Source organism: Achroia grisella, unplaced genomic scaffold (genome assembly GCF_030625045.1).
Source record: "Achroia grisella isolate CSIRO2021 unplaced genomic scaffold, CSIRO_AGI_Agris_v1 utg109, whole genome shotgun sequence".
NCBI lineage: Eukaryota > Metazoa > Arthropoda > Insecta > Lepidoptera > Pyralidae > Achroia > Achroia grisella.
In genome coordinates this window covers 4,058,665-4,079,109 of record NW_026712573.1, presented here as the reverse complement: position 1 = coordinate 4,079,109, position 20,445 = coordinate 4,058,665, and the positions used below count along the sequence as shown (strand labels likewise).

General features: G+C 38.7%; 2 protein-coding genes across 2 annotated transcripts; both read right to left on the bottom strand.

Moving 5' to 3' along the window:
- Positions 1-188: 188 nt before the first annotated feature.
- Positions 189-13,709, bottom strand: LOC131847699 (uncharacterized). Its single transcript, XM_059197336.1, has 14 exons — positions 13,549-13,709; positions 12,548-12,682; positions 11,823-11,889; positions 11,043-11,215; positions 10,145-10,312; positions 9,325-9,467; positions 8,497-8,624; positions 5,643-6,003; positions 4,618-4,786; positions 3,814-3,949; positions 3,256-3,441; positions 1,184-1,329; positions 717-866; positions 189-344 (listed from the first exon to the last, which is right to left on the bottom strand). The coding sequence occupies exons 1-13, from the start codon at positions 13,664-13,666 to the stop codon at positions 718-720; spliced, it is 2,079 nt and encodes a 692-aa protein (XP_059053319.1). The 5' UTR covers positions 13,667-13,709; the 3' UTR covers positions 189-344; position 717.
- Positions 13,710-14,967: 1,258 nt separating this feature from the next.
- Positions 14,968-19,550, bottom strand: LOC131847623 (egalitarian protein homolog). The gene has a single exon (XM_059197236.1). The coding sequence runs from the start codon at positions 19,438-19,440 to the stop codon at positions 16,873-16,875; it is 2,568 nt and encodes an 855-aa protein (XP_059053219.1). The 5' UTR covers positions 19,441-19,550; the 3' UTR covers positions 14,968-16,872.
- Positions 19,551-20,445: the final 895 nt, after the last annotated feature.

The following is a 20,445-nucleotide window of genomic DNA, read 5'->3' as shown; positions in this document are numbered from 1 at the left end:
CTATCTTTTCTTTCTCTATCCAACTAAAGGTAGTCTGAAAGAGATTGTTTAGCGATAAGACCGCCTTTTGTATCATTGGATGTATATTTACTATTTTAATTATTGTTTTGTATTTGATGCAATAAAGAGTGCAAATAAAATAAATAAATTATTGGAAATTGCTAATTTATTTTAACAAATAAGCGTATAATTATTCTCATTTATATTTCCCAGTCCATTTCAGTTGGCCGTATATATAAAATTACAACTTAAAATATTATACATATAAATGAAGTCTTATTATACATATAAGTAGCATTTTTAATATCTAAAATCACAGATATTTGTTAACTGCAATTATGTACCTGAAACAAAATATATATTTTAGACACAAACTGCCCTTTATTAAATTGCCAGTTTTTTATGGTAATTTGTAAAATGGTGTACTTTATAAGAACTCTTTTTAGAATTATACATACAGTTTATTCTTTACTAGAGGTGCCCGCGAATTCGTACGTGTTTAAAAGTATATTTGAACAGCACCATCTATTGATCGCATTTAAACAACAACAGATAAATTATATATATGTCGCCATCTAGTAATAAACGAATTAGTAATAAAATTGCAGACAATACACCCCATATTGAAAATTTTAACAAAATTAATTACTATACGATCGCTAAATTTTATATTATAACATATATTAAACTACATATATATTTTATTTTAAAAGCACCTTATTTTGTGTCTGAGATTCGAATCGGCAACCCTCTAGCGACCATGCTACTCGCTATCATTACGTAGTTGGTGGAGCCGCGGGCTCGGGCCACCGCACGTAGAAGATCACGTTCTGGTACAAATTGGCTTTTCTCTTCTACATCAGTATCTAGAAAAAAAAAACCGAAATGAGAATGAAATGAAAATCAGAACAATATTTAGACCTCTTGTCTTACTTTATTTACCTTTTTCTAAACTTTCATTTGAGTAATATACAATAATAAAATTTCACAGTGATATTAACATTAATAATAACCGACGATCTACACACAAGAGCCAGTGTTATGAGAAGCAGACGACTAATTTAAATATCATCATCTGCTTGTTCCTTATCTCATTTATTTGGGTTCGGCGTAATGTTTCTCTCTTTCTTTCATCCATGTTCGCAGTCACGATTTCCACATAGCATAAAAAAGCTGTTCTCACCAAGTTGTCCCTGGCTCCACTTGGTCTTCCCGACGCTGGGCCAGGCCGGTGTTACTGCTGATGGTACGTACAACGCCACCAGTGTGCTCACCATCTTGTCCACCTCCAGATCCGTCACCTCCCACAGCATACCAATCACCATAGGGCTATAACAGATATTATGTATGTAGCGATGTTTCTGGACAAGATGTCTACGTCTAACAGTGACGAATATATGCTGAGAGAGAGAGAGAGAGAGAGAGAGAGAGAGAGAGAGAGAGGCCAGCACGCAGGCGGCGCGCGCCCGCACTCCCTCCACGCCGCCCGGCGGTACCTGGCTGTACCTGGCTGTACCTGGCGGCCACGTGCAGGCGGTGGTGCGGCGCGGCGGGCGGGGCGCGGGGCGCGGCGCGCGTCAGCCGCACGGAGCCGCAGCCGGCCAGCACGCAGGCGGCGCGCGCCCGCACTCCCACCACGCCGCCCGGCGGTACCTGGCTGTACCTGGCTGTACCTGGCTGTACCTGGCGGCCACGTGCAGGCGGTGGTGCGGCGCGGCGGGCGGGGCGCGGGGCGCGGCGCGCGTCAGCCGCACGGAGCCGCAGCCGGCCAGCACGCAGGCGGCGCGCGCCCGCACTCCCGCCACGCCGCCCGGCGGTACCTGGCTGTACCTGGCTGTACCTGGCTGTACCTGGCGGCCACGTGCAGGCGGTGGTGCGGCGCGGCGGGCGGGGCGCGGGGCGCGGCGCGCGTCAGCCGCACGGAGCCGCAGCCGGCCAGCACGCAGGCGGCGCGCGCCCGCACTCCCTCCACGCCGCCCGGCGGTACCTGGCTGTACCTGGCTGTACCTGGCGGCCACGTGCAGGCGGTGGTGCGGCGCGGCGGGCGGGGCGCGGCGGCGCGCGTCAGCGCGCGTCAGCCGGCCAGCACGCAGGCGGCGCGCGCGCCGCACGGCCGCCCGGCGGTAGGCTGTACGGCGGCCACGTGCGGCGCGCGCGGGCCGCACGCGGGGCGCGGCGCGCGTCAGCCGCACGGAGCCGCCGCCCGGCGGCGCGCGCCCGCACCCGCCCCTCGCGTCCTGGCTGTACCTGGCTGTACCTGGCTGTACCTGGCGGCCACGTGCAGGCGGTGGTGCGGCGCGGCGGGCGGGGCGCGGGGCGCGGCGCGCGTCAGCCGCACGGAGCCGCAGCCGGCCAGCACGCAGGCGGCGCGCGCCCGCACTCCCTCCACGCCGCCCGGCGGTACCTGGCTGTACCTGGCTGTACCTGGCTGTACCTGGCGGCCACGTGCAGGCGGTGGTGCGGCGCGGCGGGCGGGGCGCGGGGCGCGGCGCGCGTCAGCCGCACGGAGCCGCAGCCGGCCAGCACGCAGGCGGCGCGCGCCCGCACTCCCTCCACGCCGCCCGGCGGTACCTGGCTGTACCTGGCTGTACCTGGCTGTACCTGGCGGCCACGTGCAGGCGGTGGTGCGGCGCGGCGGGCGGGGCGCGGGGCGCGGCGCGCGTCAGCCGCACGGAGCCGCAGCCGGCCAGCACGCAGGCGGCGCGCGCCCGCACTCCCTCCACGCCGCCCGGCGGTACCTGGCTGTACCTGGCTGTACCTGGCGGCCACGTGCAGGCGGTGGTGCGGCGCGGCGGGCGGGGCGCGGGGCGCGGCGCGCGTCAGCCGCACGGAGCCGCAGCCGGCCAGCACGCAGGCGGCGCGCGCCCGCACACCCTCCACGCCGCCCGGCGGTACCTGGCTGTACCTGTACCTGGCTGTACCTGGCGGCCACGTGCAGGCGGTGGTGCGGCGCGGCGGGCGGGGCGCGGGGCGCGGCGCGCGTCAGCCGCACGGAGCCGCAGCCGGCCAGCACGCAGGCGGCGCGCGCCCGCACTCCCTCCACGCCGCCCGGCGGTACCTGGCTGTACCTGGCTGTACCTGGCTGTACCTGGCGGCCACGTGCAGGCGGTGGTGCGGCGCGGCGGGCGGGGCGCGGGGCGCGGCGCGCGTCAGCCGCACGGAGCCGCAGCCGGCCAGCACGCAGGCGGCGCGCGCCCGCACTCCCACCACGCCGCCCGGCGGTACCTGGCTGTACCTGGCTGTACCTGGCTGTACCTGGCGGCCACGTGCAGGCGGTGGTGCGGCGCGGCGGGCGGGGCGCGGGGCGCGGCGCGCGTCAGCCGCACGGAGCCGCAGCCGGCCAGCACGCAGGCGGCGCGCGCCCGCACTCCCTCCACGCCGCCGCTGCTGCCGGCTCCGCCGCCGCTCGCCAGGTGGCAGCCATCCCCATGCCCGCAGTACCTACGCACATATAATATATCATATTGTAAATCATAGTCCAGAAAATAAAAGCTAAGAAAACTTTGGCAATGGCCACTGTAAAATTTTCGATAAGGTTTAGCTAAAATCCTGTAGCTACTGCAGTTAATAATAGCAATTAAACAATAATTAAAATGTATCGGTAACAACTTTCACCTATATTTTTCGCATTTTGTTACAGTTTATGGACTATGGTACTTCGAGCCGGATAATATATTTTTATCTCAAATGTTTAATAGTAAAAATATGTAATAAATTTTTGATGAAACATCAGCGATAGTCCTTCGAGCCGGACGTTATCTTTAGAACAATTATACAAAAAAAGGGTACAATGTTAATAGAACTAAAACTTACAAGAAAATATCAGCTTCTGTTAAGTGCCGCAAATAATCCTGAGGAGACGGTGGCTCAGCAACATGACCAGTCCAGCCTTCGCACCAATACTTCACGAATGAGCACATCCGTTTCTCCATGCGCTCCAAATTCTTATCTGGAAAATATATGATCAATATTTACTTCACTGTTCGTTTAGTTTCACATTGGTGTGTAACTAATATTAATTGAAAGATTGATTAATGGATCAATAGATTGAATCATAACTTTAATGATTAATTGGTAAGCCTTTATACAAAACTAGCCGTCACATTCTACCCGTTATTGCAACTTTTTCATTACAGGTATGCTCCTATTATATACATCTATATCTATCTATCTATCTATTGGTCATAGCTCCATGTTATGTTATATAGACTTCCTTGACAAATGGGCTATCCAATACTAAAATAATATTCGAAATCAGAACTGTAGTACAAAAATTACCATTAGGGTAATCATCCAACAAACTTACAAATTTTACATCTTTATAATATTAGTATCGAAGTATAGATTTGGCGTAGGCAGGGAGAGAAACATGAGGAGGCCCTCAAACCTACACCCGGATCACAAGTCCCGGAAACTGCTCGGAGTTACCCTCTCTGGCACACGGCACCCGCACCGTGAATCCGTTATATTAAGTAATTCGCCTCTCTATATATATTTATTTAAATCAACTCTGATAAAAAATAATTTATTCATATTGATCATTTTATCCACTTATGGATGCCACGTTTTTTTGTATTAATATTTTTATCTCTACACTTCTGAGATATATTAAATCACCTGGGTTAATGACATATCGTCCCACACCACCGCTGGCTTCGAAATATCCATCGACAAATTGTTTCTCGTGTTGTTTAAACAGACTATAAACGAAGTGAATGTTCTCCATTCTGCAGACTGGATGGTGGTTCAAAATAGGCAGAGTCTCCCATGGGAACGAGTCCAAGATCTGAAAAATAAACATGAATATAAGTGATTTCACAATAATAGTTATATTTCTTTTGTTAGGAACACTAAAAGGGCTTTAGTTAGGAACGCTAAAATAGCAATAGTTAGGCTAAAGTGACTACCATTAAGTACGGAAACCACAACACAAGGCGAGCTGCTATCGTCTCTGCTAATTATCCGTCTCTTAAGAATCTATACGATAATATGTATTGAATAACCTCAACATATACGTAAGCTACCTTTCAAGTTCTCTCGTTTGCTCCAGTCGTAGTAATCTAGAGCAATCACTCCGTTTTATAGAACATAAAATTACACTAAATAATAAGTAAAAAAAGGGAGAAAAGAAAAGAATTCTGTGGCAGTAGAATTAAACTTATTTTGCACTTAGGAGGCAAATTTCGTACCACTGTATTACTTATATCTGCCATCAAGCAGGTTGTATTGGAAGCTTTGATTGTTTGAATACAATAGATTTATTACGACACTAATTTTGAGTTTTATGCAACGAAATCACAGGGTTCAAAGCGGGATACCTCAATCCATACATTCCACTGGAATGAGGCAGCACATGAGGTCTCAAAAGGGACACCTCATGCGACGGCGACGTTACAGCTTTCCAGCAAGTGGATTATCAGCTTGTTTAGATAGATAAATAGACAAATGGTTTATCCATCAATTACAAACACAGCATACATGAGATGCATAAAAATAAATTGTACAAATTAGAAAAATTGAGGCGACTTTATGTTTCGTAAAGATGAAGAGGCAACTAGTTCAGCATAAAGCTACAGATAAATCTACAGCGCTGATATTCCGTTGGCGCCTATTACTAAACCATTCACATATAATATACTCACTTCATCAACAATGAGTATAACAGGATATCTTTCTGCTTTCTTCAGGGTTGCCCACTCATCGCCCTCTTTCACAGACGTAGCTGCTTGTGAGAATGCCCTTATTCCATCAACTAAAGTAAAATGATGGATTGTTTCGAACGCTTTCGACAAGCATTTTAAACACAATTCGTTTAAAAATCTAAACTCTTTGGTGCATGTTTGGCAGTCGATTTCCTCAATAACTCGTCGTATGTCTTCAGTGTTGCCATGTTCGGTTAATATTTTCCTAATACAGGATTTTATTTGATTTGATGACAGCACTGGGCTACTTTCTATTAAATTGTACAGCAGTACTTTTTGTTTGTCCGTCAGCTTTATAAATCTGAAACATAGACGTGTTCCATTATATATCTAAATATATATAAATCAAAAGTGCCTGACATAGTGATCTATCAACGCACAGCCCAAATCACTGGACGGATCGGGCTGAAATTTGGCATGCAGGTAGATGTTATGACGTAGGCATCCGCTAAGAAAGGATTTTGATTAATTCTACCCCCAAGGGGATAAAATAGAGGATGAAAGTTTGTATGAAACTTTGTCAATTTTAAACCGATCGGGCTGAGACTTCGCATGCATAAAGCTACTATGACGTAGCGTAGGCATCCCCTAAGAAAAGATTTTGATAAATTCCACCCCTAAGGGGATAAATTAACGCGTGCGAATCCGCGGACAAAAGCTAGTTGATCCATATACTGCCTTCCATGCATGTCTATATGTTTTTTTTATTTCGAAATATTCTAATGCTGTTGGCTCTAACTGGCCTTTTACAGCTTCACCGAACGATAGGGGGCGAGTGCAGATGACACTGCAGAGTAACGACTTATGTAACAGCTAAGGGCTAAGTCCCGTCTGACAAATAGGACTTTACTCTGAGGGAACCGCTAGGGGTTCTAATCTCGGCTCAGGCCGTCATAATTTCGATCCCTATTTGAATTGATCTGGAGATCGATCGGAGGATATCCTCCGATCACCACCATATAGATATCTATATGGTGGATTTATTTTGATAAATTTAGGAATACTGGTACCACTAATGTCAATCGATGTCGCAGTGGTCACACTTTTGTGTCAGGTCTATATATCCAACTTTCGACTAGACTATATAAACATCACAACAAAAAAAAATCGTTTTAAAATACTTAAATGAAATAAAAAAATAATCCGAGAGAGGGCGATAAGCTTGCCCATAGCCATGTAGCGAAGTGTAGGCAAGTCAAGTGCCAATTTAACTACCTCATATAAGATAACAGTCGTGAAGATAGGATTCAACTAATAATACGCAACTTTTGAAGTTATATTTCTACTTTTCTGTATAAACTTGTAAAGAATAACGGAGATTTAATAAAAAAAAGTATATGTTATATAATCTTTTTAACACCTTGAAACACTTTTAATTACCTTAAAAACAATTCGTATTTAGTATGGGAACTAATAATGTGACACGATAATTTTGTATATATACTAGCTGTCTCGGCAAACGTTGTTTTGCCTCTAAATAAAAAAAAAATAGGGGTGGACTACCCCTAACATTTAGGGGGATGAAAAATAGATGTTGGCCGATACTTAGACCTACTCAATACGCTCACAAAATTTCATGAGAATCGGTCAAGCGGTTTCGGAGGAGTATGGGAACGAAAACTGTGACACGAGAATTTTATATATAAGTTATAGTGTGAAGACTTGGTGGGTTGCTTGTATTGTATAGAGTCGAGAACACAAAGAAGGACGTATCGCCTGTCTCTGTTTGATCTAGTGTTTGAACAAAACTCACACGGCCCGGAATGTGTTACGCGTTTGACAAACAAAGGACAGGCCACAGACTTCTTTAAATAAACACAAATGCCTAAATCTATTGAAAACCGAATGTACCACATTTTATGCGACAACCGTTACATTCACTATATCAGCATTTTTTTTAAAATTATGGTATTGAGTACCAGCCTGCGCTAAAGTTACACGCTGTAAAATTAGACAGGAAATTCATCCCTACATGCTGAAACCTAAGTGTCCTCGAACAGCGCGGATTCAGAGGAGTTTCCTCCCGCGTACCGCGTACCGCGCGTTAGATTGTGGAATGAACTACATGCCGAGGTTTTCTTGAGAAACTAGCAAGGGGTTTTTCAAGTTAGGTACATTAAGATTTCTTAAGGGTCGACAACTTGCACGTGATACCCTGTACACAAATCCCATAGCCTATGTGTTGAGAAAACTCTTTTCATATTAATATATTTAAAGGTTTTTTCTATTCTATAATCAAAAATATAAAAACAAAATTATTGTATTGTGTCACCTTCTCTATCTACCATAAGATTAAAATACAATTTTCAGTCATAAATAGTTTTATTACATATTTATACAACACTATGGACGTCTGAAGCAGCATTTCAGGTGTCCATAGGCTACGGTAGCCGCTTATCATCACATTGGCCGATCCGAACCGATGTTTATTTGCCACCATAGTAGTATAAAAATAAAGCAAGATAAACAGAGATTATTACGGGTACTAAAAAACTGATCGAAATATATTTATTTGTAAATACACAATATACATAGAAAACACCTAGACATCTGTTTGGACCGTACGAGGAATTGAACCCGCTACCATCTAAAAAGTCGGTATGCTAAACTGATAGAGTACCAATGCCGTCATTTTTTTTTATTTTTATATAAAAAAAATGCCATCATAGTATATTTTTCAATTTCAATTTCAAATCTTCATTTACTGAATAGAGTACCATATTAATTTTTTTTTTTACTTTATATATTTCCTTGTATAATATATAATTGAGTTTAATTCATCTCTAATACTTACCCCCAGTCGGATATCGTCGTATCAACCAACTTAACAATTCTGTCCCTGAGGGCGCCGTCTATTAACTTGCCGGTCAACAAACTGCCCCAACCACCCAGCCATTCCTTATCCATTACATTAATTAGGCTCTGGAACAAAAATAGTATTTGACATCATCACCAGCATCATCATCACCATCATCATCAACAACAACAACAATATCATCAGCCCACTGTATTCCACTGCTAGACATAGGACTCTCCCAAGGCACGCCACTCAGTACGATTTTTGTAATATCTTAAAAAAAAGCACTTTTATTCTACCATCCTTTCAGAATGCAGATTCACTACTATTAGTACGTACTAATGGTACTGGTATTTTTAGTATATTGACTCTAATGAATTAGTGCTAGTCAGTTAGTTGGTAGCTTGTATTTACACTTTTCAACTTAAAAATGAAAAACAACAATTATTTAAAAGAGCAACACGCATGTATCTTGCTCATTCTTGTGATAAGACAGCTATCCAAATGAGCAGTAGTAGAACGAAGAGCAAGAAAGAAGAAGAATAACTATGACTATTCCAAAGAAGTTCAATTTAAGTTTGTTTGAATAAAGCAAATAAAGCATATACTTAGTATTTCGTGTGAATACAACTGCTAAATACTATAAAAGTATAAGAGAAAAAATATTATAGTATCGTATCGAATAATGAAATAAACCATGATGAGAGCTGTCTGACTGCTGAGTCTAGAAGCAGCCCTATTCAGAACTTACTTGAAAGAATAACAATGTATTTATAGTTTTTAAACCAATAGCATTACATAGCACAAGTTATATTATCCAATTACCTTCATCCTCAAATCGATGTCCTCCCTTCTGCTCCAGTAGTTTTGTACCAACCGCTTATTGTTTAAAAACTGGGCGTTCGCAATAGTATCATAATTCTCGTCCAATACAGAATATAGTTCCGTAAATAATGGTTTCTCTCCTTCTAAAATATATATTATTTCATTATTTATTGTTTCAACACTAATTGTGTTATGGGGTCGATCAAGTATTAAGTAAGCAGATTTATTACAATTATTTACCCCCCCCCCCCATCCCCCTTGTCAGCTAAAGTAAGCATAGCTCTAACCCTCTCCCCAAATGCTTACGTAAACATTTATCAATTAGTGTATTGTTAGCAAAGACAATGTGAGGGTTGCCATCGTGTAAACAAGTAAATAACTACCGATGACGTATTCATCATCTAGACTTCCCTACCCCTCATGTCATCCAAAATAAGCAAAGTAAAGACCCCCCCCCTCCATAGTGTTTCTTGAACAGCCCCTTTTTGCCTGTGAATTGAAAATATTGTGCAAATTTGCTAAAAGTTAAAGTAGGTTCTAAGTGATTTATAGTAATTATTTTACTAACTTTAAAATCAAAGACTATTAAACGAGAAATAATGTATGTTATTGTGTAGGTAGGTGCTTGCTGACATAGGTTCTATGAGTTCAGCATATAACTCTAAAAAGGAGAAACTATGTGTCACACCCAATCGATCACACATATACATAAAATTTATCACTGTTCATGTAATCGTCCTCCACTGGTGTCCCGCCAGCGTAAACCGTTAGCGCAGGCGGGTGCACCCTTCCATTATTATCCGTAAAAAAAGTTTCAAACCTTTATTCACATTTGCAGGAACATTAATTGTAAATGGTCCAATTCCATTCAAATAATCATTAGAGAATACGGTTAAATATATAGAATATATCTCAGTTCTAAACTCATTCATTGGTTTTATGTTCTCATTGGGATTGTATGGTGCAGTCAACTGTACTATAGTCCATTCTGAAAGTGCAAGTAAATCATTCATAAAATTCCCGTGTCACAATAATAGTACAAAGATCTAGATAATATATAGAAAACTAACTGTATCCGCGATTTTGTCCGTGTGGAATATTAAACTTGGATAGCAATCATTTAGGCTACTTATTTTACAAATAAAACATGCATCACATAGTTATATCTTCAAAAATGACGAATTTCCATATAAATTTCATCCCCTATTTTATTTTAGGCTCTGAAGGGTAAAATTTTCACAAACTTTTAATGTCATATTTATCTATATTTAAAATCAAGAACCTAAAAATACGTTTCAAGTTTCAGTTTAAAAATTCAACTCCTTACAATCCATTTTTCCCATTAAAAGGTAAGCCTATATCGTATCTTAGGGTCTAGACTATCTGTGTACCAAATTTCATTTACATTGGCTCAATAGTTTTGGAGTGAAAGAGCGACAGATAGACAGTTACCTTGGCATTTACAATATTAGTAAGAATGACAGCTTCAGTGGTCTAGCAGTAGTTTAGTACACAGCTTTACTTATGTTGGTTGCAGTACAGTTGTTTATACTGCTCTGAGTATTTTCTACATATATAACATACCTACTTATGTATTTACAAAAATATGTATATCAGTTGTCTAGTATTCATAACACAGTACATAGCTTGGGATTAGATGGTGCTCTGTGAATTTTCCAAATATATTATTATTATAATAGTCATGTAAAAATAAATACCTTTAGGCAATTCTCCTAATATCTTATGAAAATTGTCGACATTATTGTCCGAGCTGAATTTCATGTATCTCTTATACAAGGGGTCCTCTTCGATTTTTATAGATTCTAACGTTTTAGTTAACTCCGCTGCATCCCTTGATAAAAAGTCAAACAGTTTCTCATCTTCTTTACATCTAAAATAAAATAATTTAAGAGATATGTCAATATAACTCAAATGGCTTCCATCTAGCGGTGATCTAGCAGATTGGCACACTTTTAGCACACAAGCCTTACCTCCGATGGTCGCGGATTTGATTTCTCGTACGGTACAAAAATTTGTATTCATGAGTATGATTCTTTGTATTGGTCGGGCTTTTATTTACAGAAAAAATCTATCAATTGTCTAGTGCCCATAACACAAAATCTGCTCAGCTTGGGATTAGGGCTGTGTGAGTTGTACTACAGAACAAACTTTGCAACTGGTCTGGATTAGATAGTGGTGTGTAATCTCTACAAATTGTTATTTATGTTAGATCTAATATTATAAATACAATATTAATAATAATAAAGCCTTTATTTTTCAAAGCTGAAAGATATATTGTAGTTTTATCTACAGGCTGTCTAAATTTATCTGTTACTTTACAAAATGTTCTGCAATTCTGCGTGCCTTTTATCTTAGGCCCCCTCTAGTTCTATCCATTGTGCTCTATACTCTGCAACTCTATATCAATCTTTTCTCTTGAATATCAGAATTAATTATACTTAACCATTTACATATAATTCAAGAATATATATACTTACATTGGGCTGGAGTCAATCAAAGCTTGGACAGGCTTAATAAAATTTGTAATCTTATGATGTTTATTACCTGAAATGTAATATAATAAAAGCTGTAAATTATTTGTAAAATATTGTAAAATATTAACTTAAAATAAATTAAATTTTATTTTGATGCAACTTTATAGTATATATATACTTATATATTGATTATAACATCAGATTAACACATACAATATAACTACCACTGGCACAGAGTGTTTCATTATTAACAAAATTTTTAGACTCACTTTATATATAATTTAGTTTACTACTGCATTTCAAAGAGCAATCTTATTAATATTATAAACGCAAAAGTTTTTGAGTATGGATGGATGTTTGTTAATTTTTCATGCAAAAACTACTGAACGGATTTTGATAAAACTTTACAGTAATATAGCTTAGACATCAGAATAACATCTTATATATAAAATTCTCGTGTCACAGTTTTAGTACCCATACTCCTCCGAAACAGCTTGAACGATTCTCATGAAATTTTGTGAGCATATTGAGTAGGTCTGAGAATCGGCCAACATCTATTTTTCATCCCCTAAATGTTAGGGGTAGTCCACCCCAAATTTTTTTTACTTTAAGGCAAAACAATGTTTACTGGGACAGCTAGTAGTCTATAAATTTCACACCAGGCAGGTAGTGCATTAAAATTATTATTACTACAGGAAGGTACTATATTAATTAATCGATAATATTACCAGCAGCTTTCAACTGCTCATCTCGGTACACAGCCATGATCCTGAGTGAAGCTGACACTGACTCGCTCAAGTGGAATGCACAATTTTCCTCATCACATGTTTCCAGATACTCTTCAGCTAAAAGCTTTCTACCACCTGAAAGAAATAGTTTTTATTGAATCATTGACTATAAAATAAAATCTTTACAAAGTATAAAAAGAAGTGACTTCTGCTATCCATTCTCTAAGATCTTTTAAAGTACACAATTGATTTTAACACAGTTTTTAACAATCAATAGTGATTCAAGAGGAAGGTCTATATGTATTGTTGTGGTGGGGTTCTTTTTTGTTGAGATGGTGAGTTTAGTTTACTAATAAATAATATATACGTTTACAGCAGAATAATTGTATTGTCTCTTTTTATAATTTTCTTTTACAACAATGTCAATCTACATTTTGTATTTTGACAACTAAACTATTACTCGTAATAAAACTTAATCGAGGTCGTATATACTCGTAACATGTATAATACATGTATACCCATGCAAAGCTAGGGCAGGTAGCTAGTCATTTATATTTTTTAAATTATTCATAAAATGAATAATTTTATAGTAAACCTAACTAACTAACCAGCCTAAGTTACTCCTTATTATATCAGCTGCTAATAAAAGTCCCGTCTGAATCAGTCCAGCCATTTCAGAGATTAGCCAGAACAAACAGACAGACAGACAGTTATTTTGGTGTATATACCGTATGTATATTCATATGCATGTAGAAAAAAACGGTTATTTCAATATTACAAACAGACAATCCAATTTTATATATATGTATAGATGTACAGATAAAAGTATTTAGCCCTCTGGACATTTTGAATAGGTTGCACTAGCTCTGGTCACAAGCTTTGAACACAATATAATAATTCTATGCATCATTGTTCCATGTGCAGTCAAAAACCAGGCCTCCAGGGAATTAGCGTGAACATAAAAAGATATAATCAATTCGTATGAAATCATATGCACTTACTTTGGTAATTAGAACCACTCAAACATGAAGGTACATCGTAAACATACTTGTTGAGTATATTTTTAAACAACGGTTTCGTAAACTCTATTTCGTCTGTAAACACATCGAAATCTTCCATATCGTATTTTGTATAAAAAACAAATAAAACAATACAAAAATAATTAAAAGCGGTACAATTCCGTGAAGCAGCAAATTGTTAATTTTGAATTTTAAATCGTTCGTTACAATAATTGAGTTTGACGTATTGATTGACGTCGAGAATGATTTAAAGACACGTTATGTCATTAACATCACTTTTTTTTTTCAATAATACTCGCACTTGTCTTTTATATTGACGGTGGGTGGAGTAGTAAATGAAACAAATTATAATATATGCGCATATGTCTGTGACTCTAATAATCAATATTTCATGATATTGTTATATAAATACTGTTGGACAGAATAGGATTTCGATAAATTCAATGGAGCTATATTCACAATTTCATCATATTTTTTATCTTTAATAATGTAGTTTTCATGTTATCTATTACACAGTTACACACCTACGCAGCGCCATCTAGTTTCACGCTAAGCAAAACTTGTACATCTGTTCATTCAGGCAACGCATTTGTTACAGTTGTAAAATAAACTTTTTATTATGTACTTTGGGTTTACTTACAAGTATGTACCTACTAATAATACTATTGAATAAATATTAGTCGTATTGGAAGTCTTGAAAATATGTGGTATTTTTTATTTCCACCAGCTGACCCTCATAACACGTAATATTTAGGATTTTTTTTAGGAAAGGATTTAAAATAAATAACATTTTACTTAGGAAGATTTCTCTTGTACTCGTCCAGTTAACGGCACTAAGCTAGGTGGCCGTATCAAGCAGCGACCATGGATTGAATACTGAGAAGTTATTATGAAGTACTGCTGCAGTTCTTATAACTTTCTAATACATACTAGTCCCGCATATTTTTAGAGTACGTTGAATCTAAGATCTTAATGTCATAAGGATTTGCAATGGGTCGATAGAAACGTGGTTAAATTTCAGGGATCAGGCGAACCATATACTTCATCGGATCGCTGTTTTTAACATTTGGGCTTGGATTTATTAATGACTGATAATAGAATAGTGCACACTGCACTAATGGGCATATACTCGTACAGGCGGGACATCAACGGAAGATTACAGGATGAAAATGAAGTTAGGTCAGTTTGGCCAGAACAGAAATTAATCATAATATTTTTCATGAGTGACTGCGTGGAGATGACTGTGACATATATTTGTAGCAATAGTGACGTAAGTTCCCACCACTAACAATCCTCTTGTTGCTGCGACAAAGTAAGTAAATTAGTCCTAATTTGTCATCGTTTTATTTGAGCCATGTTTTCTTGCTACTATTAGTTAGGTTAATCAATAAAACCACAAAGTTATTACAACTTTTTATTTATAATAAACATAAACAATGCGCAAATTAGTAAACTAATATTTGCCACATTACAAGTTAGACTTTCTCGAAAGCAGACTCTGGTAATTAGGTAAATAAAGTTCTAAACATTGGTTAGAAAAATATAACGTACCTAGAGGTATATAACAGAAGTGGTTATTATGCCTTAGATTGACTAACGAAAATGCTTCCTTAACAATATTACAATAAAAAAAAATATTAGTGGCACTGAAAAACTCATGTCGTCTCCCGCTACAAAATCGAGTGAAAAACTTACTTGTAAATTGTGCTGTGGGTTAAGGCACAAAATTTATACTAGAAAATAAAAAAGAAGAATAATTTACTTACGCTTAAAAATTACGGGCAGATATATAAAGAAAAAAAATTCGTTGACAATTTCATAAGCGTGACTAACACCTTAACATCATTTGATTTGCGATGTTAATAAGAAAAAAAATAGCGTAAATGCTTTTAGTTTCATGCATTTACTTAAGTGTTTGGATGGAATACTGATGAATAATACATGGGAGTAAACAAATCAAAGCAACCGCTTTCTACGAGATAAGCAATAAGCATAATATCACTTAGTATTAACACATTTCATACTGTAATAACAACATAAAAAATAAACTATTTGAATGTATTCAACAGGCTTAGAAGTAATAATATATGAAGCTATTAACAAAGTATTACTTAATATGAGGAATATAACTTGTAAAGGAATTAAGTATTTGAACATTTAATACCTTTAACAAATAAATGACAAAACGAGTAATAGGAAATTTAGAAATTACTCTTCTACTTTCTATTAAAATGTCTCACTAACAACGTGTGAAACAAGGGATATGTAATGTGACCCATAAATAATAATCGTATCTAATTTCCGTGTTTACTCTACAAAATACGTATAAAAAGTATCTACTGATTCACATTTCAATTAAGGCATTCGTCAGATATGACTTGAAGGCACGAAATACTATCTGAAGGAAAAATAAAAACCTCCAGTCATCCAATTATACAATAAAATTCATTGCAAATGCCTGTCTAATATATTGCAAACGTTCGAAACATAGGTATATCCAAGCACCATTTCACACTACCTACAATATAAAATTTCCATCATAATACTAAACCCATACCATCTTTAATATTTCTTTAAAAACATATTTATCACTAGTGTACATCTAAACGATAACCGATAAATATGTTACAACACTTTATTGTACGTAAGTATACGCCTATTATTGCCATTTTTTAATAAAAAAAAGTCTCAGCAGCTTCATCTATGCTGCCAGTTACTAAAGTGAATATAAATAAACTTTAATAAATAGGGTATATACAATTTTTGTTTACTACATCGGAAAACACTTGAAACTTATCGTGATTTGAGATGTGAAGATTATGCATGCTAAACGAATTTTATCTTATATACCTATTTACAATACAAAATAGACCGAGAAAAAAGGCCTTGAAATTTATCACATTAAGTTGAATTACTTAATAGGCAATAGCCAACGTAATAAATAAATTAAAATATGTAACAGCATACTGTATATTCCAGACGAATGGAATTAAGTAGCCGTCGTATTATGCGAATTACTGTTGTATTTATTCGAGTGTATACGTTCATCTCCGCTCAAATGAACATATAGCGTGGGTGTATTCGACACTAGCGATGCACGACCTCATAGCATAATTAATTATCTTGATTCTCGAGCAACCGCGATCGTACCCCTGACAAACATACTACGTGATATATTCTTTACAACAGGACTTTGTTATACTTTTTCAAACTTAAAACTACTATGAAGAAATAATTACGTACAGAAAAGAGTCCCCGAACTAAATTGTGGCACTCTCGAAAATGGAAGTATTGTAAACCTGAGCATCAAGACATGTTGTTTATTCCCGTCCGTTTACTTGCAGGGCTCGCATCCAGGATCCTCTCGTTTGCTTTATCCTCTTCCCTGAAATGGATCCTTGTAATAACTATGTCCCCTGTGCTGAGCGTCTGTGATCCAACTTCGGACTTCTTGGTTTCATTGAGATCATTGCACCTAACATCATCAAAATTAGAATTATGGCATCTGCAACTACAATTCTTTCTCTCTGCATCACTCATATTCAAAATTTGACTAAGGTTGGACCAATCCTTATTTTTGAGCAATGGCAGTGTTTGTTCCATGGTCTGTGAGAATTTGTCCTCCAATTCTCCACTGAGCGGCGCCACGGCAGACAGAATTGCTTCAAGACGATTTATTTTTTCAACTTTATCCATGTTAGCATCTGACAATATTTCATCCATCATCTGCATTGACTCAGTGAGGCTTGGAGGTTGTGTGGAGTGTGGTGATGAAATTGGGTCTGAAGGATTAGACTCTAAACTAGCCATCTCATTTTCTCTCTCATCATCGTCAGAATCTGAATCCTTGTCTTGTCCTATTGCTTCTAATTTTTCTAATTTTTTAGATATTTTGTGACAACCTTTCAATTTTTCCTTTTCCTCCTCTGTGAGTTCCAAATATCTCAACAATCTAATTTCCCTGTTACTTAAAACAATATTTTTAGTTGTTTCTGCCAATTTTTGTTTTAATTCTCCTACTTCTGTGTTTATTTTTCTTTGCCTTTTACGTAATTTGACCTCTGTAGGCTGAATATGCATAAATACTTGCTCATTACTTAATTCCTCAAATAACAGTTGGTTATCTGGCTTAATATTGCTGGACATATAAGCATATATTGCAGGATTGACTAAGGAAAGAACATCTGATGCAGCATATATGATCATGTCTTTTGTCAATGGCCTCCGAGCCCAATAACGCTGATCTCTTCTATATACATTTTTCAATTGCTCTTTCATGGGGTTCATTGGAGCATTATACAACTCACATAAGGCATTAAGACTAAGATTTTTCACTTTATAAACAGGTACACCTTGCTGCTGTAATTGCAATACAGCATGGGCAGCTTGAGTATCAAATACATTCTTCAAAGTGATTTCAAATTGATTGTGTAAATTGACTGAATCATTTCTACAATCATGTATGATTTTGACTACATTTTCACTTTCTAATAAGTCCTTGATTTTACCTTCTATAACCATACCAGGACATGCCATGATATCTAATATGTACACTTCACCATTCATGGTAGCAATTTGACAAAGAGTCAATATTCCTTTTAGGCCAAGATTTATCCCTTCACAATCAAATGATACAATGTTTTTTGCATTACGTTTAGGATTCATAATACTATCAATTAGTGTAGAGCACTCCCTAACATTGGCTATGACAGTTGTGCACTGAAGCACTTTTTGGCGCCATGTATCTCCCATTAGGTTGCTTCGTAAACTTGGTGTACCATTTGTTTCTTCTGAACTGCGAGCATTCAAATGATTATTAACCCTATCTCTAACCATGTTCTCTGCTAAGTTTTTTATCACGATAGAATTAATCCTTTGTTTAAGCGTTTGATTTGCTATATTCGCTTGAGGACCACGGGGAGATTCTATAGGACTGAGTATTCTATTGGCTGGACTTTTATTGCCATCTGACGGTGTAGGGCTCACTATGACAGGTGGAGCTGGCGATGCAGGTTTCTCATCTACCACAGGCTTTGGTGGTTCAGTCTTTGTTTTAGATTTCGCATTAAGATACATTACTGGAATTTTTGGTTTGCTAATTAATGTGACAAGATTTGATTGAACATGGAAGCTATCTGAGAATAACTTCAGAAAGGCGCTTAAGTCAGCTGGCGATTTGAACATTTGATACCAATATTCTTGTGGAAAGCGAGAGACAATTAAGTGAAACAGTTGATCAACCATGACTGGTCCCTTAGCCTCTATACATTGTGCGACATAGTCTAACAACTGTTGGGCAGTATCTGTATTTATATGGGCCACAGGCAAATTGTGAAAGTGCTCAGAGTTACTGTGTGTGTTACCTCTCCTGTGGCTATCACTGACTAGAACGACATTGTCATCAGTAATCTGGAACGTGTCGGGATGTTTCAAGAGAAAGTCCTTAAATTCCTTAATTCGCTGTCCCGAGATGTGACGCACCTGTGGGGATGCCTGGCTGCGGTGTCCGAGCAGACTCTTGATTGGCACCTCGGTACCCTCGCCGTACTGGATCATTTTGCTCGCAAAATATTCCTTAGCCTCCTCGATGTAGTCGTTGTTTGACGACGCGCCAGCTCCACTTTGATGCTTCTGGAATGTGTTGATATCAACATAGTCCCCGTCTATGTTGAACAACGCCGGGTACTGAGCCAGGAACTTCTTTAGTCCCGACTGCGACCCGCCAGCGATCTGCCGCATCTCCTTAGTGAACCCCTTGGCACCAAACTGGCAGGAAAGATCGTGTAACGTACGCGGCTCGCCTTTGTCGAGCAGGCGTTCCACGAAAAACAACAGAGTGAGGTTTCTGGCGAGCTCATATTCCATTGATTCCATTTCCCTGCAGTTGGTGCCAATGTGATTATCTTACACTATTTTTTCCTACGTATATGTGTCACCCCAAAACACCATGAAATTTTTCTTTTTTCACCACAACCAAAGAGAATAGAGGAAAGTAAAGTGACAAATGTTACCATTATACAATTACAAAGTACCGAATTCGTTATCAATTTTCTTAAAATCACTAATTAGAAAAAATTAGATAAAATTAGATAAAGAGTAAAATTCAAGAGTTAGAATCTTCATTATCTAATTTAACAAAAAAATATGAGTGTGCTCAACTTGAAATTAATAATTATAGTAAATCGCTGGATAAATTAATAGAGTTGGGAAATTACAACATGGAGCGGTTTACCTCATTGACAGAGAAATGTTGTTGTGAGACACCTGAATCTCCTAAATCTTGTCAGTATAGCCCTAATGGAAATAACAATAAGTCAATCACATCGGTTTTGACTGAGTCAATCGCTCCTTGTTCTAGTTTACTCAATTCTAACTTGTCTTTAAAAACTGATAATTGTAATGTTGCACCAGTACGAAGGACAATTATTTATTCAGATGAATATGGTAAGGGTCTGGGCCGTTCATTATCAGAAAGTCTATATCAACATGTCATAAATAATTGTCTTCCTGGTGCTTCATTGCCTAATATTTTAAATAAGGTGGTTAATGGTAGGTATGATAAGTTAACCACATTAGTCATTGCTTTAGGCAACTGTTTATATGTAAAAAAAAGTCATGTAATTAAACTTGTAAACTCTTTGCTTAATATTGCTGAGCTGGGCATAGGTAAAATAATATTATGTGCATTTCCTTACTGTCGTTCTCTGACCATTGAACAAAATAAGTTCATATATTATATTAATAATTTAATTTATAATATGACATGTCGTCATAATGACTTTTTATTTTTTGATAGTAACAAATTTGTTACAAACTTTTGTATGACTGGAGATAGATTTTATCTGCCTAAAAAACAAATAAGAAATATAGCTAGTTTAC

Bases quoted from the DNA above. Each gene is read 5' to 3' on its own strand.
- LOC131847623 (XM_059197236.1), bottom strand. From the start codon at position 19,440: ATGGAATCAATGGAATATGAGCTCGCCAGAAACCTCACTCTGTTGTTT.
- LOC131847699 (XM_059197336.1), bottom strand. From the start codon at position 13,666: ATGGAAGATTTCGATGTGTTTACAGACGAAATAGAGTTTACGAAACCG. The intron at 3,950-4,617 runs GTGATTTAATAT...TATATTTTCCAG, and splicing joins ACGATATGTCATTAACCCAG to ATAAGAATTTGGAGCGCATG. The intron at 1,330-3,255 runs GTACAGCCAGGT...TATCTGTTATAG, and splicing joins CGCCTGCACGTGGCCGCCAG to CCCTATGGTGATTGGTATGC.